Source organism: Orycteropus afer, unplaced genomic scaffold (assembly GCF_000298275.1).
Source record: "Orycteropus afer afer isolate SDZICR_OR568_19922 unplaced genomic scaffold, OryAfe1.0 scaffold00124, whole genome shotgun sequence".
Taxonomy (NCBI): domain Eukaryota; kingdom Metazoa; phylum Chordata; class Mammalia; order Tubulidentata; family Orycteropodidae; genus Orycteropus; species Orycteropus afer.
Genome location: NW_006921711.1, coordinates 4,186,373 through 4,214,309, shown reverse-complemented (window position 1 = coordinate 4,214,309; position 27,937 = coordinate 4,186,373). Strand labels below are relative to the sequence as shown.

The 27,937-nt window shown below is 38.9% G+C and overlaps 1 protein-coding gene across 1 annotated transcript in view; it reads left to right on the top strand.

The window, feature by feature from the left end:
* SRBD1 (S1 RNA binding domain 1) overlaps positions 1–26,716 on the top strand; it is a 410,508-nt gene extending 383,792 nt beyond the window's left edge. Inside the window, exons 19-20 of the mRNA XM_042781471.1 lie at positions 21,628–21,812; positions 26,427–26,716. Coding sequence (XP_042637405.1) covers positions 21,628–21,812; positions 26,427–26,716 — 475 coding nt within the window. The remainder of the gene's footprint in view (positions 1–21,627; positions 21,813–26,426) is intronic.
* Positions 26,717–27,937: the final 1,221 nt, after the last annotated feature.

Below are 27,937 nucleotides of genomic sequence, written 5' to 3'. Positions count from 1 at the left end.
AACAACAACAACAACAACAACAGTCTGAATTTAGAAACAATTGGTATCTTAAGAATATTTATTTAGTCTTTTATTTGAACTTGTTACATCTCTCCATGTATTTAGGTCTTCTTTCATTTCTCAAGGCAGTGCTTTTTACTTTTCATATACAGCCCTTACATGTCTTTTATTAAATGCATTTTACATTTTCTAAACTTGCTGTTAATTGTGTATTGCTAACATATAGAAATACAACTGGTTTTTGTATGTTAATTAGTATCCTGCAGCCTTGCATCCTGCTAAATTCACTTCCTGGTTCTAGTGGGTGTTTATAGATTTCTTAGATGTTTCTATATAAACAGTTTTATCATCAGCAAATAGATTAGCTTTACTTTTATTTCTTTTCCTTGCCTTGTAGCAATGGCCAGGACGGTGTTGAATAGAAGTGATGAGAGTGGGCATCCTTGTCTAGTTCTCAATTTCGGAACATGGCTTCTTGTTTTTTAATATCAAAAAATTTAAGTTCTCATATTATTTTTTAGTATTCTTCTTCTTTGAGAAGATGAATGTATGCATATAGATACAGAGACCTCTTGAAATAACTGATATCTCCATGGAACTAAACTAGTATCTTGTTATATGCAAACCAGTGTCTTTTTAAGGTGCATTTTTGTTTGTTTCCATAATGTTTGTCTAATACAGTTTGTACGTTTTTTTTTTTTGTTTTTGAATTTGCTTTTTTTATAAGTGCAGATTTTTTTGTATCTATATATCCCTTTTTAAGAAAAGGCTAAATAATATCCCATCAAGTGATTGACCTAAAGTACAATAATTGTAGTAGTAGTAGTTTCTTTATGATGGGTTCCTAGAAGTAGAATTACTCTGCTAAGGCTTCGAAAGTTTTTGTGGCTCTCAGAATGTATTGCCAAGCAGCATGCTGATTTATAATGCCACGAGCAGTACTTAAACCTGAAAAATCCTGAATCTCTCCTGTTAGACAGAACTCTTCTGCCAGTTTTCACATGAGCTAGTATCTGCATGTGATGCATAAAAGACTTAGCAGGGACTTCACCCCTCTATGCCTCTTGGGAGTGGTTTTGCCTCTCAGAAGCCAGGTACTAGTGTGCCATCATGGGAAGTTTCTTCTACCTGCAGTTCTACTCCTGACCTTTGAAATATGGAGATAAAATCAGTAATTTGCCAAATTAAGTTTACCATCCCCATTAACCTCTTTGGACCTAAATAGTCATTTCTGGCTTTTAAGTACAATTAGTCTAGACATCACACAATAGGTAGTTTATACTCTTATATAGTGTCACACAGTATGTCTCCCCAGGGAAGAAAATATGTGTAAATGTCATTTTTAGTTATATCAGAAACCCTATGAGGAAAACCATTAGAAAAATAAATGACTTTAATGTCACCCTACTATGTCACGCCCAGAAGTACACCAAAATGTGAAGTGATTGGTCTTTTTAATTTTATATTTATGGTACTCTGTCTCACATTCATATTTTAGAAAACTGAGATTAAGATATTTTGTAACCTGGGTCAATTATTCAGTAGTTAGAGTCCAAATGGCTTCCAGGGTTCTGGCCTTTTCTTTATTACTTATAGGAGCTCTCTGTATGTTAAAATTATTGCCCTCTTGTCTGTAGTGCGGGCTGGACTTTTTTTGAAGTTTATTTACATTTTGCATCTTCTTAATGTTTTTGAAATATGAATGTTTAGGTTTTATAAAGTAAAATCTGTTACTGCTTTTATGCAAGATTGGTTTTCTCCTAATATCCCTGATCTTTAAGATCCACAGTTCAATGTTCCTCATATTTTCTAATATTCTTTATGATTTCATTCTTTACTCTCTCAATTGTGCTGCTAATAATTATTTTATTCAGTTCTTGGGATGTACAAATCACTGTGGTATGGAGGCCTGAAGACTACGAAAATGGATAGAGATGATGTATGCCCTGAAGGAGCCTACCAAGTAGGGTGGATAAAACTTACAAATAGCCATAATATAAGTCAATAATTAATACATACCGGTACTTTGTGGAGCAGAGAGGTGACTCAGAGAAAAAGCTTATTTCCAGATAGGGGAATCCCAGAAGGTTTTGTACAGAAGGTGACAACTGGACTAGGTCTCAACCAGTAGAAAAAGGTTGAAATCTCAACCAGTAGAAAGAGGAAAAGAGATGTTTAAAGGGTTAGAGACAGACTATAGCTCAGCTCAGGTTTGAGTAGTTAATAGTCTAAAAAAAACAACAGCATTTATTGAGCATGTCCTCATTACCAGGCACTTTATAAAGATCACAGCATTAAACCACGCAACAACCTGTGTGGCTGGTATGATTATTATTCCCACTTCTGTAGGTATATGGAATCTCTGGTGGGTTAAGTAAATTGCCTACGATAGCTTAGCTGGTGGAACCAAAATTCGAACCCAGATTTGTGACACTCCAAATCCACAATTAAAAAGCTAGCTTGGAGCCAGAGTTGAATGTGATCAAAATTGTCTTTCACAGTAAAGGTGACATACCGTTAAAGAGAGCATGTGCAGCTTAGCACAGAAAACATAACAGGACCTGTGTTATGTGTGTTTCTTACGGAAGAAAGAAATGAGTATCTGGAATATGCTCACTTTGAGTGTTCTTCTCTATCATCGCATTGCTGAAATGAAATTCTGCCTTTCCTCTTGAGAAAACATTACCTCCTACAATAAATGAAATGTTGCCTATTTATTTTATTAAGGGATATGTAGGAAATGGATTTTTCTCAGAGAGTGTATCGAATTTTATACTATTCTGCTTCATATATGGGGTTTCCTGAATTTGCAGCTCAAAGAATTCCCTTCCATTAATTTTTTTTAGAATAAGGTATGGGCATTTCAAAATAAGCTGTTTGATAGTGACTGCGTTTGGTACTTTCTCATTTTAGGAGTGGAGTAAGGCTCTCAAGCAGGAGCAGCATGTTTATCTTAGTAAGGCACCCTCTCTGCCAGGGCAGGTTTCCAAGTAAGAGAGCGCAGAGTGGGGAGATGGAGGAAGGAGTAATACAAGGTCTTTAGGAAAAGTCCGTTTCAAAACAGTAAGAAAGACTTAAGGTGAACACAGGATTAAGAAACCTATCATTCTACCTGCAGTCCAACTCTGACCTTTGGAATCTGGAGATAAAATTGGTAATTTGCCAAATTAAGTTTATCATCCTCATTAACATTTTTGGACCTACAGTAGTCATTTCTAGCTTTTAAGTACAGTTAGTCTAGACATCACATAATAGGTAGCTCATGCTCTTAAGTAATGACACTACAGATAGATTTATTTTCCTTCAACAGTCCTTTGAAGCCATTTGTTTCTAAATTCTTTTTACTTACCTCAGGGTCTTCTCACACTCACCAGATAACTTCATTTCCTACTTGACTGAAAAATTAAAAGTTATCTTACACAATCCTCTTTCTCAGACTCATTCTATCCTTTCCTTCCCTAAACTACCCCTCTGTCTCTTGATTCTGTTTCCCTCCCCACCCTTATATCTCCCAGCTTGCTGCAGATGACACACTGCTTGACCTTGGCCATTCCTTTGGTCTCAGTGAGTTATAGTTGCCTCACCTCTAAATGTATGGGGAAAGTGGCTACGAATGATAAAATGTTTCAGCTTTTATAGAACTTTATGATTGCTTTTTGTATAATTAGTATCTCTTCCACTTGTTTCTTTCATTTTAGCTCATAGACATGTTATTGCCATTTCTCACCCCCTAAAAGTTCAAAGCAGCAATCACTTTTTTATCTTAGATAAGTGTCAGCAAGTTGACTCCACTCATGATGACCTTATGTACAACAGTGTCCATAAATGTACAAAGCTTTGCCCAGTCTTGCGTCATCCTCACAATGACCAACATGTTTGAGCCCATCGTTGCAGCTATTGTGCCAGCCCCTGTCACTGAGGGTCTCCCCCACCCTTGTTGGCCTCTACTTCATCAAACATGGTATCCTCCTCTAGTGACCAATCTCTCTGATGATGTGTCCAAAGCAAGAAAGTTGGATAGTTTTCTGCTCTGATCCATAAGGTTTGCATTGGTTAATATTTGGAAGTTGCTTTATAGGCCTTTCTTCCCAGTCTGTCATAGTCTAGGTGCTCCACTGAAACCTATCTACCATAGGTAGCCCTGCTGGTGTTTGAAATACTCGTAGCCCAGTTTCTAGCAGCACAGCAATATGCAAGCCACCACCCTGACACACTGATGATGGCTTTTTTTTTTTTTTTTTAATGTGACTTGGGTGAAGGTTTACAGAGCAAATTCATCTTCCATACAGTAGTTCACATATACTTTGTCTTACAACATTGACTGCAATCTCCCACAATGCAACAGTTCTCCTTCCACTTCCTCCCCATAGCCACACCTTCCCTGTGTCCTTCCCTCCCATGCACTCCTACCCTTGAGCTATCTCCCTGTGCATTCACAGTGGTGGGGGCCTTTTATCTTTCTGTCCCTAAAACTATTCCTTTGCTCCTTCTTTTCATTGCCAAACTCCTTAGGATTGTCTGCCTCAAATTCTTACTGCCTACTTTCTCCTAGTCCCATACAGTTTGGCTTCTCTTGTTACCACTCTTTTGAAATTCTTCTTAACTAATGACCTCTCAATTGTCATAACCAGTGGCTTCTTTCAGTCCTGAAACCATTCATGCCTTCTGCCCCATTAGATACTAGCATTGTACTGACCTTCTATGACATGTGTTGTGTTATGGACACATTTTCTGTTTTCTCACCCTCCTCTTACCCTCTAAATATAGTTACTCTTCAAGTTTATTACCTTAGCTTCTTTCTCCTCTAGTTGCATAGTCTTTTTTTAATGATTGCATCCACTTACATCACTATGGTTATCTCTAACTTCTCCACTGGTAAATACAATCTTACATCTCCTCATCTCTAGTCCAGGCTTTTCCTAAGCTCTAACTCAACCTTTCCATTTTTATTTCTGTGAGAGATTTTTTTCATTAATATCTTAGCAACTCAAATTCAATATATCTAAAACTGAATTATTCTCTTTTTTTTTATTCCTTTTATATTGTATTCCCTTTTCTTTCTCCCTTTATAATTCTGTCCTCTTCTCCTCTCATCAGTCTTAAACACCAGCCCCCACCAAAACAAGAAAAATAACCAAATAGGCTTAGTCTTCCTCTGTTGTCCCGTACTGAATAGTTAATGGCGTTACTGCCTTTGCATTAACCTAGGTAGACCTGATAGACTCATTCATTTGTGTGCTATATTTTCAGGTATTGTTCTGGGATATTGGGATATGCTCAAAGATCCCTGCTCTCAAGGATACAGATAATAAATAAATTGCATGGGATGATAAAGTGATCATTTCTGTGGAAAAATTTAAAAAAAAAAGTAATGAGGATCAAGATTGCCAGGGTTAGGGGATAAGGGCTTGCACATTTAAGTAAGGTAGTCAGAGTAGGCCTCATTGAGTAGATGACATTTGAGAAAAGTCTTGAAGGAGGTAAAGGAGTTACCTGTGTATATATCTGGGAACAGATATTCCAGGAAGATGCAACAGACTGTAAAGGCCCTACTGTGGAAGCAGGCCTCGATTGTTCAAGAAATAACAAGGAGGTCAGTGTGGCTGGAACAGAGTGGAAAAGGGAAAGAAGAACAGAGCAGCAGGTCAAAAGGATAGTGGGAAGCTATCGTAAGGACTTGGCCTTAATTCTGAATGAAATGGGGAGCCGTAACAGAGTTTTGAGCTGAACAGTGGCATGATGTGGTTTATGTATTAAAAGGATCCTTTAGTCAGCTATGTTAAGAAGAGACTATAAAGAGCAGTGATAGAGCAGATAGACCAGTTAGACTAGTTGCAGTAATACAGGTGAAAAATGGTGATTCAGACGAGGGTGATAGCAGAAGACATGGTGAGAAGGCATCAGATTCTTGGTATATTTTGAAAGTACAGCCAATAGGATTTGCTGACAGGTTGGAAAAAAGGTATGAAAGATAGACAGAGGTCAAGGATGGTATCAAGATTTTTGAACTGAGAAACTGAAAGAATGAATTGCCATCACCTGAAATGAGGAAGACCATGGTTGGAGCATGATTCTGGAGAAGACCTGGAGTTTGCTTTTAGACATGTTGAGTTTGAGATGCTGAGTAGACAGATGAGTGAGTCTGGAGTTTGGGAGAATGGTTTGTGCTGAAGAAAGAAATTTAAGAATCATGTGCTTATGATGGTCATGGGACTGGAAGAGATCATCAGAGAAGTTATCATTTTTTAGTTCTTGAACTTCTCCCTTTCTACTCCCCTTCCAATACAGTGAAAGTTCATGTCATTCTCCACAGTGTCTTTGGTAGTCATATAATTTTGCCATTCATATCACAGTTACTGTTGGAAGCTTCTTTTGATGTGAGCCTCATAACCCCACTTTATCTCAATCATAATGAATTTGAATGGCCAAAAAGAAGTATGACGCAGTAGGATATCCTAGTTAAAGTAAAAGTGTGAGCCTCTCCAGTTGTCCTTGTCTCTGCAAAATAAATAATGCATCTGAAAATGTGCTACCGGATTTGCTAGGTCATTGGCAATTAAATCTAAGGTAAGTTTGTAGTAGACTGGATCGTAAGCTCCACAGGGCAGGGATTTTATTAATCTGATTTACTACTCTATCCTCAGCACCTAACACAGACTGATATAGTGATACTTGTCTGATGAAAAAGTGAATGTTAGAAATATGAAGATCAATCCATAGCAGAACACTGAGGAAAGGGAATCCTCAGGAACTGATCACTGTTAACAGAGCACAATGAAGGGTTTCACTTTATTCAATTCAAATAGTTTTTCAGTAGCTGAAACTGGCTGAGGTCAGTGCATCTATGTAAGCAAAATTGTTGGTAGACCATCTAGATCGTCCTTTATGTTTTATGGCATTGCCTATCCCACATAGTGAGTATTTCTTTCTGAATCCTTTGTGAATTGATTTTGTTGTTGCAACAAAAATTGCATTTTTGTTGTTGTTGTTGTTGTTATGTGCCATCAAGTTGGACCTGACTCATCGCGACCCCTCCTTGAGTTTCTGAGGCAGTATCACTATGGAAGTAGATTGCCCAACCTTCCTTCCGAGGAGTGGCTGGTGGGTTTGAACTGCCAGCCTTCTGGTTAGCAGTCAAGTGCCTTGGACACTATGCTACCAGAGCTCCCTTGATAACATTTTAGGACCTCCCAAATTTGAATCTCATTTGCCTTCGTACAGCACTGTCTAGGGCCCAGGCCCTCCTAAATGTTGCGGACTAGGAAAGCAGGGATAGACCATGAAAGAGGATCTGTCATTATCCAGAAAATTGTCACAGTGTCACTGTGTGTCTTAGGCTAGGTTCTCTAGAGAAGCGAAACCAGTAAAGCATATTTTATAGATAGATAGATAGATACAGATATAGATATAGATATATATATAAAGAAGGAGCTCTGGTGGTGTGGTGTGGTACATAAGGCATTTGACTGCTAACCAGAAGGCTGGTGGTTCAAACCCACTAGTCACTCCTCAGAAGGAAGATTAGGCAATCTATTTCCATAGTGATAGCACCTCAGAAACCCAAGGAGGGCTCACTGTGAATCGAATCCAACTCGTCAGCAGTGAGTTTTTTTAGAAATATAAAGAGCAAGGGAAAAAAATTATCTCAGGAAAATGGCTTACACATTTACGTTGTTGTTGTCGTTATGTGCCATCGAGTCAGCCCTGACTCATAGTGACCCCTCCGTGCGTTGCCGAGGCAGTATCACTACGGAAGTAGATTGCCCAGTCTTCCTTCCGTGGAGTGGCTGGTGGGTTTGAACTGCCAGCCTTCTGGTTAGCAGTCAGGTGCCTTAGGCACTATGCTACCGCTAGCAAATCCCAAGTTCGTGGGTCAAATGTTACGCTGGAGGCTTTTTCCAATTCACGCAGCTGCAAGGGCTGATGAACCCAAGACTGGCAGGCAGTATTGCAGGCTGCTGACTTCAGTGGGTGATGAATCCAAGATCAGCAGGCAAAATGGCAGATTGTTGACTTACAGGACAATGTACAGGCTGGCAAGTCCCAAGTTCAAGGGCCAGATGTCAAGCTGGAGGCTCTTCCTGACTCATGCAGCTCCAGGGGCTTATAAATCTGAGATCAGCAGGCAGCACAACAGGATCCAGATCCAGCAGAAAGTTCCTGAATTTTCCCAAGATGTCAATATATATATTGGAAGCAGACTATTCCCCTAAGGATACTCCATTTCAGCTTATTGGCTACTCAAAGCATATCCCACCATGGAAGTGACTACCTTACATCAGATCTCATCATGAAAACAACAATACCACTTCTACTTAAGGCACTCAAAATCATGGTCCAGCCAAGTTGACACACAACCTTAACTATCACAGCATGTGTGAGTGATTCCATTGTGTTGGACACGGAAAGCCATGAGTACAATTGCTGCTATATTATGAGTAGAATGGGGCCCTGACACAGCCTATTTAGCAGTTACCACTCAACACCCCAGGAGCTCTGGTGGCGTAGTGCCTAAGGCATTTGACTGCTAACCAGAAGGCTGGCATTTCAAACTCACCAGCCACTCCTCAAAAGGAAGGTTGGGCAATCTACTTCCGCAGAGATACAGCCTCAGAAACCCAAAGAGGGGTTGCTATGAGTCGGATCTGACTCAACAACAGTGAGGTTTTTTTTGGGGTTTTTTTTTTTTCGAGACTCAACACCCCACCCCCATGCCTCTTCCTTTTTTGGCTTACTATTTTCACTGATGAAGAAAGCCAAAAGCAAATATCAGATTTCTCCTTTCTCTTGAATAAGGTGCCAGGAGGTAGTGCTTTGTGGTTCAGACGGTGTTGATTTATGCATGTCGCAGTGAGACCTGGCTTCCTTCCAAAAAAATCCACTGCATTAAGAATTTGATTCACTCTAGATAGTTAAGCTTGAAAGTCATTATGCTCTTGATTGAACTTGAAAAATGCCAGGAAATTTAACGTCAAGGGTTGTCACTTGGCACTCATTTTGATAGAGCATTAGCTAGTATTTAATTAGGAGCTCTGGTGGTTCAGTGGTTAAAGCATTTGGCTGCTAACCAAAAGGTCAGCACTCTGAACTCACCAGCCACTTGCAGGAGAAAGATGAGGCAGTCGCTTCCATAAGATTTACAGCCTTGGAAACTACGGAGCAGTTCTACAAAGCAGTTCTACACTGCGCTATCGAGTTGCTGTGAGTCACAGTCAACTTGATGGCAGTGGGTTTAGCTTTAGTTTGTTGTTGTTGTTGTTATATGCCAGTTTAGTTAGTATTTAATTATTGTTTCTATTTTGGCCACTTGAGAGAATTTAAAAGATTGGTTTCTAGAAGTGGGTAGCAAGCAGTGTGTGTAAGAGAGAAATGACACACAGTGCTATTCTAATGGACTCACCAAAACCAAACCAAACTCACTGTTGATTCCAACCGATTTTTATCAGTATCTGTACTATAATATAAGGACCTCTAGTGGTGTAGTGGTTAAGGCATTTGACTGCTAGCCCAGAGATCGGCAGTTCAGACCCAGAAGCCACTCCATAAAAGAAAGATGAGGCAACCTGCTTCCATAAACGTTTACAGCCTTGGAAACCCATTGGAGGTCACTATGAGTCGGAATCAACTCAGTGGCAGTTAATTTTGTTTTTGGTTTATACTGTAATATTAGTGCTGTCACGCTTCCTTTATTACTGCTGATATACCTATTTCTGAACCTTATAATCAGTGTCGAAAGGATGTTTTCAGAGAATAGATGACCATAAGTTTAAATTTCAGCTCTGGGACAGGAATAATCACAACCTGGCAAAATAATTACTGGGAAGCACAGAATTCTGTATGAAAGTTCAAGCGATATTTAATTTATGTAAAACCTTTATCCGGTTCTAAGACCAAAAGGAGAAGCTCTGGGGGCGTAGTGCCTAAAGCATTTGACTGGTAACCAGAAGGCTGGTGATTCAAACCCACCAGCCACTCCTCGGAAGGAAGATTGGGCAATCTATTTCCGTAGTGATACCACCTCAGAAACCCAAGGAGGGGGCGCTATGACTCAAAACTGACTCCACAGCAGTGAGTTTGGTTTTGGTTTGAAGGCCAAAAGTAGAATTAACCCAATAGATACCCTGGTGAAGTAAATGGATCATAATCTGTGATGAGATAAGTGAATCTTAACCTGTGTCCTGGGCTGAAAACAGTTACAGGAATGGAGTGGGAGGGGAAAGACCTTTTGAAGGTCCTGCCTTGCTCCCTATCATGCAGCTAAAAAAAGTCAAGCCAGATAGCAAACAGCAGCTAGACTGAAGACAATCAGTGAGTGGGCACATCTCAGTCTCTGTTTCGGTTTTCCTGTGCAAGGATGTAGCATCTCTGAATTCTTCTTTTAGACTTGAATTCAAAGATTTTATCACATTCTCTCCAACCTTACCCTGCTTCCCAGGAAGGAAGGAGGTCTTCTAGCTAAGGAGCAGCTGTAACTCAGGGAGTTAAAGCTTTGTTGTTTTGTTTTTGTTAAAGAAGCAGAAGTAGACCCATGGCATTCACAGATTTTATATTCAGAGTTTCAGCTATGAGCAACCTAAAAGCCCAATTGTGATGGTTTAACTTTTTGGAGGGGTAAGTCACTTAGTCTGTAAATATGTCTAGCACACCTCCCCACATCTAAAATTCACCACAGCTTTATTCTGCCTTTGCATGTGAACTCAATGATAAAAACATGTTTCTTTGGGGAAAACTTGCCTGAAATAAATCCAAGTACAAATTCTGTAAAATAAATGAAGATTAGGTAAACAGATCTAAGAAAATTATATTTGCAAATGTGAAAAACCTTATATTTTCTGAACTTGCCTCACAAGAATTGACAGCATTGGATATGAAAACTGAGACAGTCATTGCTGCTGGTTCTTGACAAATAATGCCTTAGAATGTAACAATTTGTTACCCGTGTTAACTTCTAATGAAGCTATGATTAGACAATATTAAATTGCCTTTCATCATAAAAGAAAGGCTAAACTCGAAATACAAAGACACTAAATAGACTAGTAAGGTTTTCTTTTTTTTTTTTTTTTTCTTTCCTGTTGGTAGTTAAACCATGTTACTGTACTTCCCAAGAAGTAACATGCGTTTTCAAAAGTGCTTCTCATGAAAGAGAAAAATGATGAAAGAGGACCTACCTATTTAAGAATTAGATGATAAGGCTACGGAGTTCCTAGAAATTGGTTGTTATATTTGATGTTATATACTGCTCTAACACATACCCCACATGAAGTTTCTGGCAAGGCTGGTAGAAGGAACCAAGAAATTCAGTAACCTGAAATAATGCTTAACTTTCCCCTAGCTCAATCTGAAGACAGTACATTGGAGTAGTTAATTTCAACTGCCTGGATTCAAATCATGGCTATTTGACATGGGAGTTCTTTGACCTCCTTGTACCTCTCAGTTTGCTCATCTGTTAAATGGGTTTAATAATCATACCTACCTCATAGGATTACAAGAGTTAATAGATGGAGAATACTTAGCACCTGACACAGAGTAAACTTGCTGTTGCAATAATTATTATTGTTGGTATTTTTATTGTAATGCTGTGAAGATGAGCCATAAAAACAAAAGGGGAGAAAAAGTTACAACTGTTGGTCCCTGTGGGGGGTGGGGAATTATTTTACCATATAATCTTAAGGTACTTTGAGACATTTAACTTTGAGAACTTCTGGGTTTTGGGGTGGTGAAAAACTCAGGTTTCTGTCCTGCATTTCTGGATCAGCCAGTTAGTACTGGGAGGGGGAGGGCTGCGAGGGAGTTTCTGGTCGGCTACAAAGCTCTGCTCGCTTCAGTCTCTTCCACTTCCAAAGTGTGTGCGCACCCTTCTCTCGTTCTTCTCCTCAAGTTTAGGTCACTCAGTCTGGAGCCTGAAACTTAGTAGAGTATCGATTTAGTCTCCCTTTATCTCTCTGCTTCCTGTCCCCTTTCTAGCTATGGATTTTCATGTTAGCCGACCTTCTGACTCTGTATGACCATAAACAAGTCACTTTGACCTCAATTGCCCACTCTTTAAATGGAATAAAAATGTCTTTCTCCCTTCAGAGGACAGCCAGGGATCTAATGATACGACAGATGTTAAAAATTTTCAAATTCCTTTAAAGGAGGATTCCTTGACGGGATGGCATTCATAGTGAAAAGACTATTTCCTGAGGAAGAAAGTCCTTTTTCTCTAACACATGGGCTTTATCCCCTTGTAGTGCTAGAGCTGTTCAGTATTAGCTGTTCCATCACTAGCTTGTATGTTTTTGAATATTTTTTTATTTGCCCTCCTCTTACAAATGTTCATAGGGCATTAATCCACGTTATGGCTTTATAGCCAGTAAATTAAATTATATTAAATCTAAACACAATGTTTTTGAGCCATAGAAAGTCTACAGCCTTTGAAACCACTAACTTAATTTTTTCCAACTCTTACTCAGTAACTCAAAAAGAACCAAACTTTTTTTCTTTCAAATTTAGTTTGAAAAATAATAAATTGCTCCCAGACAGTGGTCCTGGGTGCCAAATTTTATCTGGGATCTGAATCTTCTGTCTGCATTGGAAATCCCCCAAAGTAAAGGGGTAAGAAGTACTAATGAAGATGTGATACATTACACTTTTAGCTGAGGCCTGAGAGCTCAGCTGTGTGACTTTCAGCAGGTCAGTTAATCTCTCTGAGTTAAGGTTCTCTTATCTGCAAATATACATCCACAGTAAATTTGAGAGAATCAAATGGAATCATCTTTATTAAGCACTTTCAAAGTATCTGTTTATCTGCATGTAAAATCCTGCCTCTGAAAAAGCAGATTTATGTGGAAAATTCTTTATTCTAATTATACTATTAGTATAGATAGCCCCCTGTGTTACAAATGTCTGACTTAATGTAAAACCCATAGTTAGGAACCAACCCCTAGTAAAGTGTCCAATAATAACTTCTGGATCATTAAATGAACTAGTACCAGATTCTTTTAAGAACAAAGTAGATATTTAAATCTGTCAGTTTCTACTTGCAAGTTCTAATTCAGTCCCCTCAGGCTGCAATCTGTTGTGAAATTGATAGTGCAGAAGACAGGAAAGTGACATTTACTGAGCTTCAGACCTTGCAGACACAGCGAAAACAAAGACAAGAACTCAGGGGAGGCAGCTAGTCAATCAGTGGCAGAAGGGAATTCAAACCCAGCCAGGTTCCTATCCCCACTGTTGACTGGTCACACCTCACTCTGCAGTGTCAGAGGTCCCAGCTGTGCACCTCACATGTAGAAAGTCTTCATATGGCAGTACGTGGGTGGGGTGGCCATGCTGTACAGGTCGACCTCATTGCACACCAGCTGGAAGTCGCCACAGCACAGCAGCAGGTCCACTGGCCCCAGGCTCAGCTACTCTGCCAGCACCAGCTTTCTCACAGATCTTGTGCAGTTTGCTGTGGTAGCAGCCAGCTGCTCAAAGGGGCAGTGAGAATCAAAACATTATTATTATTATTATTATTATTATTATTATTATTATTATGTTAAATGTGGTCTAGTGTATCTGGAAATGTTTCTTTAATGTTTTTATGTATAAAAAGCTGCACTATATACTATATACTAGGACAAACATTTGACTAACTGACTTTAGATATATACTGTACCTGCCTGTTCTGACTTACATACAAATTCAACTTAAAAGACAGACTTGAAATTAGATCATAAGGTAATTGAAGAACAAGGCTCATTTTCATCTTTAACAGAGTCTTCTCCACAGTAAAGAAATATTTATTGAATAAAGTTGAATGTGCTTTTCTAAATGGTTTTTAATTGGCTTCATTTAGTCACATTCATTTGAAGAGCCTTGATTTTAGCAAATCTTTATCATTTGAGGATCTGTGTGGATGTGTGTGTGCATATGCACACACTTAAAACAACCAGATTAACTGGAAAGACGATGATCTAGCTGGACAATAGTGGGTAGTGTTTTTTAGGTTTTTTTTTGTTCGTTTGTTTTCCTTTCCTGTTGTGTGTTATTTGTTGGTTGTTTAGGAAAATGTAAGTAGACTGATTTTCTTATGTCACTTGTAAATGAATTTCTAAGAAAATTCTGAAAAAGGATTTGAGGAATGTTTTCAGCAATAATAGCATAATTTCAATACATTACCTTCCCATTTTTATATACACATAGTCATTTGGATGTATATATATATATATATTTATTTATTTATTTATTTTTGAAATGATCATTTAATTAGACTATCATTATACAGTGTACCATGCATAGCAAGTAGCTCTGAAATAAGAAAAGCTACATAAATAATAATCAGTGCTACTTATTCTTTGTGACATTGGTTAATATTTCACTGGTCTTGGAGATTTTGTTTGACATAACTATATAAACAATGTCTTCAAATATTTCTAAAAAGAAGAACACCATTTTAGATCTTAAACTTTTAGTGGATTTCTGTGTAGGCATATTTTAACTAGCACTTCTTTTTTACAAAGTTAATTTCCTGAACTAAGTTGCTAAAGAATATAAACTTTGGAATAAAACCACTCTCTAAGGATATGCCCTTCTATATACAGTTAATGCAACATGCAACAGGTATCTAGTTTCTGTGCATGTGTAACAGACCTTTGAAAAAGAAGGAAGTGTTTAGTAAATTCTTCAGAAGTTAGAAGCAGGTAAGTCTCATGCTTATAAACCAAGTCTTTTGGAAGACAAACTGCATTCCTTAATCTGTGAGAGCTTCTCCTTTTCAGTTCTTGGTAATTTCCTGCTACTCACAGATGCAGGAGTAAGTGTAGATGCAGGAGGAGCTCCAAAAATACTCCAAGTGATACCAAGCAATGACATCAAAAATGCCTCTGCCCCCACCCAGATGTGTGTATGCCATTTAAAACTATACCTTCAGATCAAAGTTGGAGCTTTCAGAACCTTTTAACTCTTTCTGAAAGATTACTTTTTAAAGTTTATCTACAATACATATGTAAGTTTTAAAAAGCCATGAAGAAAAGCTGCTCTGGTAGCGTAGTGCCTAAAGCATTTGACTGCTAACCAAAAGGCTGGTGGTTCAAACCCACCAGCCACTTCTTGGAAGGAAGACTGGGCAATTTACTTCTATGGAGATATTGCCTCAGAAACCCAAGGAAGGGTTGCTGTGAGTCAAATCAGCTCCATGGCAATGAATTTGTTTGGTTTGGTGTTTGGTCTAAGGCGCTCTGGTGGTTCAATGCCTAAGGCATTTGACTGCTAACCAGAAGGCTGGCAGTTCAAACCCACCAGCCACTCTGCAGAAGGATGACAAGGCCATCTACTTCTGTAAAGATTTACTGCCTTTGGAAACCCAGTGGGGTCGCTATGAGTTGGAACCTATTTGATGGCAGTGAGTTTGGTGATGCAGTGTCTAAGACATTTGACTGCTAACCAGAAGGTTGGTGAGTCAAATCCACCAGCAGCTCCATGGGAAGAAGATGAGGCAACCTACTTCCATAAAGATTGACTGCCTTGGAAACCCAGTGGGGGTTGTTAGGAGTCAGAATTAACTCTATGGCAGTGGGTTTTTGGTTTTTGGTAGTACAGTAGGTTTTTGGTATTTGGTAGTACAGTAGGTAGTTCTGCAGTCTCCTCCATAAATACATTCTATTGGGATTTTGCATCAACAAGGATTTTTAGGGATTCTGGCCTAGTTCAGTTTCCTGGTTTAGTAAGAAGTTAGAAGTTTGAAAAGATTCTTTTATAATAATGATTGAAGTACAGTTCCCATTGCTGTGTCTTCAATTTGATTGCCAAAACAGTAGAAGCAGTAAAGCCAGCAATCTTTTAAGCTAAATGAAATGTGTGCCACTAAATTCTCACCTGTGTGAATTTGGTTCCTCTGTAGATAGTATAAAAGGAAGTCGGATTAATAATAGCTGAGTAAGGCTATTTCCAAAATGTGAAGATAACTCATATCCCCATTTTCCCATTTCATCATCCTGACACAAGTCACCCACGTGGCACTTTATTTCTCTGAACCTAACCACCCAGAGTTTTATCTCCACAAGTTAGGACTGTCCATCCAGCCTCTGCCCAGTAGGCAAATGCCACCCTCTCTGCTGGCTCTCACTGCCCCTGGTGGGCTTGATAATTTATGAGAATGACTCACAGAAGTCATGGAGACTACCTGATATACATTTACACATTTGTTTAACCAGAAAGGATACAAGCAAAGATATTTCAGGCAAAATCCCAGAAGCACAAGGCTTCCATTGTCCCCAGGGATATGTCACACCCTCTCCCATGCATATATGTTCTCACCGATCCAAAAACCAAACAGAACCCACGGCCATCAAGTCATTTCTGATACATGAAGCCCAAAAAGAGAAAGCTCCAAAGTCCAGGGTCCCTTTGTCATCGGGACCTCAATGAATATGCATTACTACACCATGTCCTCTTCCCTTCCTGAGGTTTGCTACCAACAACTGTGCAGCCCCAACTTGTTTGCACATGTTACCAGAAGAAGCCCTGGTGGTATAACAATTAAGGATTAGGCACTTGACTGCTTACTGAAAGGTTGGCTGTTCATACCCACCCAACAGCTCTATGGGGGAAAGACTGGGTGATCTGCTTCCATAAAGATTACAGCCTAGTAAACACTAAGAGGCAGGTTTACTCTGTCACATGGGGTCACTATTCAACAGAAATGGACTCAAAGGCACCTAATAACAGCAGCAAGTGTTGCCTGGCTATTTTATAAAACAAACACCCCTTGCTTACTGGCAGATTCCAGTAACCAGAGACCAGAGACAAAAGGCCAAATCGAACACTGTTCTGTCTTTGCCACATTTGAATTTATATTCACCCTTTAATAGTAAGAGCAGTAGATTTAAGAATATATAGTATCTGTGTTATTGTTGTTGTTGTTGTTCTGTGCCATCGAGTCGGCCCCGACTCATAGCGACCCCTCCTTGGGTTTCTGAGGCAGTATCACTACGGAAGTAGGATTGGCCAACCTTCCTTCCGAGGAGTGGCTGGTGGGTTTGAACCGCCAGCAGTCTGGTTAGCAGGCAAGTGTCTTAGCCACTATACTACCAGAGCATAATCTGTGTTATTAGAGTAACAAATTATTGCTGCACCTTCATTTGCATCCCACTGTGTGGATCTACAATCATTAAATGATGGCCAGATTTCCTCTTAGAGTGTAAGTTTTTCTTAAAATAATCATTTAGAATGGCTATTAGTATTGAAAATTATGGCCTACTTTATCTCAGCCTACTCATTTTTAAAATGACTCTGCTCTTGGACTTAAATTTTTGTTTATTGATACAATTACCTTAAAACCAAGTAAAACTAAGTAAGGGATAAAAGTAACCAAGTATGAAAATTCCTTAAAAGTGTTGTAAATGGATAGGAAACTAGAAGTACTTTGCCCTTACAGCATGGTTCTGTGTAGAGTTATAAATCATATGTGTTTTGCCCACAAAGCACATGCTAATATTAAGTTGTTTTTAAAATGATTGTGTTGCATCACCATGGTCCTTCTGTGCTCTGTGGGGTATCATGTTGCTTTAAAGTAATGAACCAAGTCCTCAGCTCCTAAATCTTTGTGCTGGAAATGATTACCTAAAACTGAATGGCCGTGTCTGAAGTATTATGAATCTTGAGAATTTCTTCTTCTTTGGGAAAAAATGTTGAAGAATTTTTTTTTTTTTTTTCTTACTGTTTGGTAGGGGGAACCCTGCATTTGTAACAAGGTTCTGTTGAAAATAGCAGTGAGTTGAGGTTATATAGCCTTCTATTTGAAAAATAAGCATTATCTCTGCTGCAAGGTCTGTATTTTAACTTTGTGCAGATGTGTGCTAAAAGAACATGATGTGCCTATTTGTTGCATTTATGCTACTTTCTTATTTTAAGAAAGATGGATGAAATTACATATTAAATAAAAACAGCAGCTCAAGCAACATCCTTAACAAACTGAAAAAGTGTTCCAGAGACAGTGGAGAAAATGAGACCATGACTTTAATAACTCATGGCTTTTGAGAGAATTGGATATTTAAAGCATAAGTATAATAATTTTACTGTGGGATTTATTCAGTGTTAACTGTCTGTTTAAAAGTAATCTGGCATTAAATTATGTTGGTGAAATGTTATCAAAAGGATTGTGTGTCTTCTGTCTTAACCAAATCTAGCACTTTAATGTTGACATAACTACAATAATACACAAACACACAGGTGTGTGCATGCTTGCGTGTGTGTGCCTATATATCTGAGTTTTTATAGTCAGGAACTGGTATTTATTCCACGATATGTTATCAGAAGAGGTAGAATAGCATATTGGATAGAACATGGACTTTGGTGTGCAACTCCGGTTAGTGATGGTAGCTGTGTTTCCTTATTTAAATTCCCTGAACCTCAGTTTTTCTTGTCTGTATGATATGATATCTACCTTTTAGAATTATTGTCAGGATTAAGTGAGAATCTCTGTTGTGCACTAGCATATAATACCTGCTACATACTTATAAAGGTGTGTTCACTTCCATTCAGTGCACCAAGATTCATAAAGCACAGTGTCTTTTCATTTAGTACTTTTGGGTTAGAACACGTCATCAGCACTGAAACTTTATGTTGGGTGTTACTCACATGACATTCAGTTCTAAAGTGGAAATTCAGGATATGTAGGATCAATTTTTCTTAGAACGTTTATTGAGTGGCTACTGAGTGTAAAATACTCTTTTTTATTACTTATACCAAAACCAAAACAAACCAAACTCACTGCCGTCAAGTCAGTCCTGACTCATAGCGACCCTACCGTGGGTTTCCAAGGCAGTATCTCTGCTGAAATAGATTGCCCAGTCTTCCTTCTGAGGAGTGGCTGGTGGGTTTGAACTGCCAGCCTTCTGGTTAGCAGTCAAGTGCCTTAGGCACTACGCCACCATATAGTTGAATATATTTGTAACCAACAAGGGAGAAATTCATCTGAATGCTATCTGCAATTCATTTTATAGTCCTTCCTTTTTAGCTTGATAATTTCCTTTTTTCTGCAACTTTGTTGTAACTTTAAGAAAGTTTTTAAAATAAAGAAAGCATTTGACTTTGTTCGTAGTCATTTAAAAATAGGATTAATTAATATGAGATATTAGCAAGAAGCACAATTTGGTCCTTTTTTTTTTTTTTTTTTTTCACCTCAAATGTCAGTTACCAGTACTCTTAGGTTTATGTGTTTAAGGATTAAAATGATAATGAAATATACATTCAGATTAAACAAACCAGTTTTCTTCTTCCATCTGCAACCATTATAAACAGAGTTCTTTATATGGAAATGACTGATAGCAGTTATAGGTCCTCTCTCTTTTTGATATGTATGTACACACACACACACACACATTCTTAAAGCTCCAAGTGGCCTGCTAAGCTGTTTTTTTTTTTGTTGTTGTTGTTGTTATCGAGGCCAACACTTATACAATGTTTTGGGGAGTTTCTGTCACTTAATTACTTTTATTAATTATAAAATGGTGGAAGACTGGGCAATCTACTTCTGTAGAGATACCACCTTGGAAACCAAAGGAAGGGTTGCTATGAGTTGGAACCAATTTGACAGTAGTGAGTTTGGATTTTTTGTTTTTTGTTTTTGGAGGGCAGATTCAAGTTATAGGTTTACAGCTCATGAATATGCTTTCTTGGCATTTTAACAGATGGTTTTAAGCCAGAATCTTGGGGATTTGAAAAGATGTTCTGCTTATTTACCAGTTGCAGTCCAATAAAGCCAAGAGGGTGAATACCAGGGAAGTCTGCTCAGTAGGGCTTGTATTATCTAGGAAGTTGTGTAAGGAAGTTGACTGTAAGAAGTTGCCATGTGACATCTGCCCCTTCCGTCAGAGCTCCAGCAGCTGTTCCCTGTCACCAGGGCCCTGTATGCTACTGCCCATCCATCAACACTAACAGATAGCACTGCCTCACTGCCGGGCGGGGGGAGCTGCAGACACAGAGACTTAGAGCACGTATCTCCCTGGCTGCAGTCTGGATGGAAGCTCGTTTTCAAGGACCAGGCACTAACTCCTTACAGCCTCTTCTTCTGGTCTTTAGGTCATTAACCAAAATATATTCTCAAGAGACTTAATTGGATTTGAGAGAATACATCTGTTTTTGACCAAAAATATGGCTTTACAAATGTAAGAGTATTTGCATGTTTGTACCCAGAGTGACTCTATAGTTAAATGAGAGGTGACAGCACTTTCTCCATCAGACACTGGATTATCACAGTAGAGACCTTTTCTGGTTGCACATAACAATGCAAAAGAAGCTTGAAATCAGCGCATTCATTTTATGATGATGTAGCAACTTGCCAAATGGGATACATCCCAATTCTGTTATAGAGGAGACTCCAGCAATTTTCTTGTTTCCTCCTTGTAGTCCAGAGACATCCTTAGAAGAAAGGATTTGAGGGCATTAGTATCACTATCTGTCTGATTACTGTGTTGACATTTTTAAAGTGCCGTTAATCATGGGAAATGGAACTTGATGTAGCAAAATACCCAGCCAAGAAATGTCAAGAAAGTAACTCACAGCCCAATATTCAGGTGAAATTGAAGTGAAATGCATCTTACCCCTTTAATTGTTTTTTTTTTTTTTTTTCCTTAATCAACTTTTACTGAACTCCAAAGGTATGTAATTGAGAGGCAGCTGTACAACCAAGGGATATGGTAAACATAGCAGAAGAAAGTTGAGAAAGGCAGATATTTTTATTTTGTAAAAATTGCAATAATATAATATGTAAATTATATATAAAGATATTGCTCATCTTGTGATTATACAAGTGATGTCTTATTTGCTTCCGTTGTTTCTTACCTGCTTCCATATTGGAAAGAGGTTACTTTTCTTTTTTTTTAATAATTTGTTTCCATATATTTTCTGTTGACTGCTTAATATACTTGATATAATTTAGTATATGTAAGGTTTGATTTTTTTAATGGGATTTGTATGTTATTAATCTTGATAATATGCTGCAGAGGTAACAACCATCACGGGTACTCAAAAGTAGAAAGCAATGATACGGCACACTGTCAAAAGTGGCAATGCTAATGCATATTTTGCTGGATTTGGGTATCACCAGTTCTTATTTGCCTATTAACTAATTTCAACAACAACAACAATTAAAAGTTTAGGAAACATGAGGTAAATATAGGTAGCCTTATTTAGAAGATAGCTCCGACTCTAAACTAAAATGAACATTTGGCTGTAAAATGTTTTTTAGTGCTGACTGAACAGGTGCTTCACTTGAAAAATAGCACAAGAACCTAAATCCACCTTCTCCCTTTTTTCTTCAATACTTATTACCCATTATAACATGAAACACATTGTAGATATTCAATAAAAATTCATTGATTGCTCTGTGGATTTTAGGGTGACCTGTATAAGAGCTCTGGTGGCGTAGTGCCTAAGGCATTTGACTGCTAACCAGAAGGCTGATGGTTCAAACCCACCAGCCACTCCTCAGAAGGAAGATTGGGCAACCTACTTCTGTAGAGATGGCACCTCGGAAACCCAAGGAGGGGTTGCTATGAATAGAATGGACTTGACGGCAGTGAGTTTGGTTTGGTTTGTATAAGAAGACTGGTAGATAATATTTTTAATAAATGTTGGGCTTCTCCCCGCCTCCCACCTTTTCAGGTTCTTATCACTCATTGGAGGGACATTGTGTGAGATTGGAAAGACTGAAATGCAACAAAAGATAAATTCAGTGCTTGAAAAGGAAGGCATAAACAAAATTGCAGAAGGATTGCACACAACAGTACACACCTTGCAGGTCATCATCGACGGTCTCAGCCAACCCGAGAGCTTTGACTTTAGAACAGGTAAACAATTGAACTCAAAGTCCAGCACCTTGCATTTGTGTAGTCATGTTGTCTCCTTTGATCCTTACAACAATCCAGTGCCATAGGCGAAACAGATACTGTTCTCTCCATCTACAGATGAGGAAATTAAAGCATAGTGATCTTCCTTCAGAGTCATTACAGTTAGTTAATATCCAGAGCCAAAGCTAGAGCCCAGGTTTCCATACTCCGAATATAATTCTTATTTCCGTTACACTACACTAAATGCCTCATACATACACTGCTGTTTGCATGGAGGCACACATTCTTCGTGATCCCTTTGTAAACTGTTTTTGTCTCCTGAGAGCCTGAAGTACAAGGTAAGGCCTTTAGTTCACAAATGAAAAGGTGAATCTTCTTCCTAAATTACAACTTTCCAACTTCCTGGATCCTGTGTCAGTGAAGACATTGAACAAATAAGATAATATCTCTGTTGATTTTCCTTCTCATTAAAAGTGCTCTCAGCTTTCAAGCACAGGTAGATGGTGAAGGAAGTGTAACAGCCACAGCCATAGCAGTGGAAAAGAATTACGGTATCAAATGGCCTATTTCCCAAGGAAGTTTGAATAAGAACTTCTGAGATTTCAATGAATCTGCTCACCTGACTTTGAACCAATTTTTATGATACCATGTTTAGGGCTTGGCTCTTTTCTTTCTGGGTTAGGCTCTATTGAGGTAGTTTGGCATGCTTTTTTGAAAAAGTCTAAGGAAATTTAAAAACTATTCCTTCAACTTAGTAAGTTAAAAATTTAAGAAGTTGGAGAAAAACAAAATACCCAGTAAGAATTATACCAAAGATGTGGGAAGGGAAGTCTGCAGGTGGTTCCCCACACACAGTGGGCAATTCCTTCTCCATTTGGAGGCCTGATGTGCTTTCATGTGGATTCCATGGGCATGGCCTAGCAGGAGTGAGTAGAGCAGTGGTTCTCAAACAGAGTGGCATTTAGGGATTTAGAACCAAGGCACTGGTACTTCAGTGGTAGAATTCTTGCCTTCCGTGCAGGAGGCCTGGGTTCTATTCTAGGCCAGTGCACCTCAAGCACAGCCTCTGCCTGTCAGTGGTGGATTGCATTCTGCTGTGATGCTGAATAGGTTTCAGTGGAGCTTCCTGACTAAGATGGACTAGGAAGAAAGGCCTGGCAATCCACTGCCAAAAATCAGTGAATGAAAAATCTATGGCTCTCAACAGCCTGATCAGCACCTGATCATAGGTATGATGTAGGACTGGGCAGCATTCTGTACCATGGTGCGTGGAGTTGCCATGCGCTGGGGGCAGCTAACAACAGCAGCATACATAGAACCACTGCATTAGAAAAGGTTAGTAAGTATTTTAGCTGCAGGTATCCTACTCTGGGGGAGCTCTGGTAGCATAGTACCTAAGGCACTTGACTGCTAACCAAAAGGCTGGCGGTTCAAACCCACCAGCCACTCCTCGGAAGGAAGGTTGGGCAATCTACTTCCATAGTGATACTGCCTTGGAAACCCAAGGAAGGGTCGCTATAAGTCGGGTCTGACTCGACGGCACACAACAACAACAACATCATCCTCCTCTGGGTTTTGTTGTCCATCTTTGGTTTTCTCTCATATTCATTGCTCCATTTTCCCAGTTATGCAGCAGACTCAGAGCTAAGATCAACTTTCAAATTATATGGTCCTATTTATCCAACAGCTGAGTAGAGGTCCTCAACTGGTATTGCCCTTGTCGTTGTTGTTGTTGTTATGTGCTGTCGAGTCGGACCCGACTCATAGCAACTCCTGCTTGGGTTTCCGAGGCAGTATCACTACGGAAGTAGGTTGCCCCATCTTCCTTCCGAGGAGTGGCTGTGGGTTTGAACTGCCAGCCTTCTGGTTAGCAGTCAAGTGCCTTAGGCACTATGCTACCAGAGCTCCCAGTATTGCCCTTAGTTGAACAGAAACACAGATGCACCTGGGCTCTGGGCTGAGCTTCCAGCTCCTGCAGTGTTATATCAGTGTGACAAGTGAAATTTCAAGTAAGCCTCTTTAAACAAGCTTTGGAACTGACCTTTGCTCTAGTATAAGTCACAGATTTCAAGATGTCTGAGAATTTTCATTTTCTATTACATACATCCCCAAGAGGGAAGACAGACAAGTTGTATTTTTGAGGAGGCAGATAGTATTTTGTGCATTTCTACATTTACAGTATTTATATTACATCCTTTTTCTCAAAAGTATTTCCTTTCTTACTGCCTCATTCTTTCCTCATACTCATCTTGTCTTCTGTTTTCTCAGTGATACAATTGATTCCATGTTTATTAACACTCTGGTTGCTAGTTAATTTTCATAATTGCACTCATTGTACCAGTCTGGAGATGGGACTGAATATGAGGTCTTGGCTCTCAAAGTGTTAAAGTTTGCACAATGCACAGAGGATTGTCTGATTGTTCAGTGGCCCATGCGGTCTTCAGGAACATGTTAAGTAGTTCCTGACTCTGATTTTCCATGCAAAATTAAAATAAGCAGCTGATCAGGAACCCTTGGGGAATCTGGAGCAGCTGGACTTCAGCAAGAAAGGAGGGGAGAAAAGTTTCCAAGCATAAAACAATTCCTATGGGGCTTTGAAGATTGCAGGCATAGCAAGGGTAATGAACTCCCATGGCACTCTCAGGGTGTGTGTGTGTGTGTGTGTCCCCGTATCAAGAAGAATAGACATTGATAGTGGAGATACTGCAGGAGAAACACCATCCCCCCTCTTGTCCCACTACCTCCGTCAGATATCTTTCATATTTGTGGTGCCTCAAAATGCCATTCCATGCCTTGTCTGGCACCCCCTTGAACTTACACCCAAGGGCAAGTGCCCCCCTCTGCTTGCCCATCACTACCATGCTTGAGGAAGGACACTGGGCCAAACTGGGTTATTAGAAACTGCTCAGTGGCACCCAGGGCATGTGCCATACCTGCCAGACCTTAGATACCCTCTGTCGAAGACCATCCTACCTCTGGCCCTGACCAACAGCTTCATTTCACTTTGCTTTGACACAGTCTATACCCTGTGTAATATTACATTGAAAGAGGTTTCTTGCTTTTAGAATTCACTGCTTCAGCATCAGGTAAAATTCTACAGAATCAATTCCAATTTTAGCATGTTCTTTTTTTATGAAGAAAGTGAGGTTTTTATTTTAAAGAGGATTTTTGTTTTGTTCTTTACAGGAAACACCTGAATTAAAAAAAAAAAAAAAACACAACTTGGTTTTTAGTTATGTTTGGATTGGGGGAGGGGAATAAAGAAAAGAGGTGACCAGTTGTTAATACAAATGTAAAGGATAGCTTTAAATGTAATCAGGATAAAGCCAACAGCTGTGGAGGAAAAGGATGGGTGGAGGGGAAAATGAGATCTTAAGTAAAAGGAGATCCAAGCATAGAATGTGTTCTTTGTTATTATAGTCAACATTCAGTAATCCTAGGAAAGGGGGCCAACAAGAGCATGGAGAAATGGAGTCCACAGATAATCTAAAAGCTCTCTTTCAAGTGTTAGTTTTAACCTTCTCCCCCATAAAACCTTTGTTGTATTTATTTTAACTAGAGCCATAATGATTTCTTGGCATAGTTCATGTCTATCTTCTTGGAAGATAGTATTAATGAACAGGAAGGAGCCCTGGTAAAACCTTGGTTAAAGAGCTCTGCAGCTAACAAAAAAAGGTTGGTGGTTCAAACCCATCAGCCTCTTTGTGCAAAGAAGTGTGCTTCTGTAAAGGTTTACAGCCTTTGAAACCCTATGGGACAGTTCTACTCTTTCCTGTAGGGTCACTGTGAGTCAGAATATACTTCAACAAAAATGAGTTTTTTGTTTGGTTTATTAATGAATGGAGAAATGCTCATTGGAGTCAGCAAGAAGAGAAGACTTTAAGGAACTTGAGAACAGAGATCCAAGTGTCATCACCTAGGTATCTCTAGCACCCAGCAGAGTCCTTGGGCTGGAGATAATAGTAGGAATTCATAAATGTTTGATGAGTTGAATTGAAAGAGGAGAATGAAGATTAGGTACTAGGTGATCTGGGTTTCTGAGCCATAGATAATCAAGAATCCATAAATTTTGATTGAGTAAATAAATATATTAGAAATAGATAGGAATTGATTCCTGAGATAGAAATTTGTAGGAGGAGGTGACTAGGAGAACATTTGAATTTCACCCATCTTTGACCAAAAGTTGATGTACTAAATTATTTTTAAACAATTTGAGAGTCCAGTCTCTGGAAGGCACTGTCTTATTTCTCATTGTACGTTAGTGATTTAGCCTTGTATATTCATAGAACAAATGTATATTCTTACTTCCTTATAAACAGGAAAATAAAACTCTACTCTTCTCAATCCTTATGTCTTGTACTAATGCTCACATGTTAGTGCTGTATAGTTTAGGGAGAAGGAAGTATTTGAATACATTTTTGTGAATTGTTTCTGCTGTGTGAATGCTGTTTCTGCATTTCTTTTGAGGCAGGCCTGTGGCTCCAGTCCACCCTCAATGCTTAATACTGGTCTGAGCATATGATACTCAGTCAACCTGTAGTCTCTAATTTATGTTGTGTCTAGGAAGTACAATGCCTTATTATTAACAGTAACCCTTTTTACCTTTCTTTATAGATTTTGATAAACCTGATTTCAAGAGAAGCATAGTCTGCCTGGAAGATCTGCAGGTTGGAACAATTCTTACAGGCAAAGTCCAGAATGCCACTTTGTTTGGAATTTTTGTGGATATCGGGGTGGGAAAAGCAGGGCTGATTCCTATACGAAATGTAACAGAAGCAAAACTTTCAAAAACGAAGAAGAGACGGAGTCTTGGGCTGGGCCCAGGAGAAAAAGTGGAAGTCCGAGTACTCCACATTGACACTCCCCGATCCAGGATCACCCTGGACCTCATTCGGGTATTGTGAGCATCCCACTGAAGGCCATGCTCTGACTTTGTTTCTACATGTTGACAAGGATGATTCAGATGTCTGTGAATTCTATAGCAGCGAAGAAAGAACTCACTTACTATCAGAAGTACTTTCCAAACACTTCCTTTATTTTTCTTCCTCAATAAATAGACAACTAACAGTATAATTTCTTCTCTCCTTAAACAAAACACTTAATAGACATCATTATGTGACTTTATGTAGTAATGATTTTCTGACTAAATTTTATTTTTTTGTAATTGAACTTTGGCTCTTTTTACATTTTGTATAGCCTGTTGCTTTACTTCTGCTTGCCCACCGTCCAGCCGTCTGCTGGACTTGTATGGAATCCTCTTCTTGATTTGAATTGTACAGTGTCTCTTGACACAATAGGGCTGACAGTGTTTAATCCTCCCATTTTATAGATTTTTTTTTTAAATTGGACCTTTTAGACTTGCTTCATGACTTTGCAGTAATCTTTGTTCTCCCTTACCAAGGAAACCAAAAATGTTTGAACATATTTGATTTGTATCAATAGAACATATCCTGATTTGTTTTTAACCATCAAGTGATTCGCTCAGAATATTTCTCAGAAGGACATATGTAATGATCCTTAAAATAAAATCTTGTGTCTAGTGAACTTGTTTTTGCTATGCTGACTCTGTGATGAACTACTAGATCAATCTTGATTAAAGAAGCTGTGGCACATATTCATGCAAACGTTGTATAAAACAGCTGTGCATTTAAGGAAGAGGGCCTGTGTGTTTTTTGAGAATGGCTTTCTGTGCATAACTTAACACAGAAGGATGCATTTATTCTTAAGCATTATGACTAAACTTCAAATGGAGAGAGGAATGGCCTTCCTAAACATTGACTATAGAAAGAATGTGTGTCTTGAGCATTGGATTGTTATAAAGAAATACCTATATGAATTTAAACTGACAGTAGTTAATGTCAACCACAGATCAGATGAGAATTTTAAGTAGAGAGCCTAAATTAATGGTGATGAAACAATATGGATAAAGATAGTGAGCATGTGACACAACGTGAAGTATGTAACCTATGTCATTGAACTGTTGATGTGGAAGTTGTGAATAGATGTATGTTTAGTTGTGTATACTGCTAACAAAAATAAAATACTAAAAAAGAAAGGAAGCGAATCCTGTAAGTGATAACACTTAAGAAATAGCTACATCCTGTAAAGGGTTCAACAAGATGAAG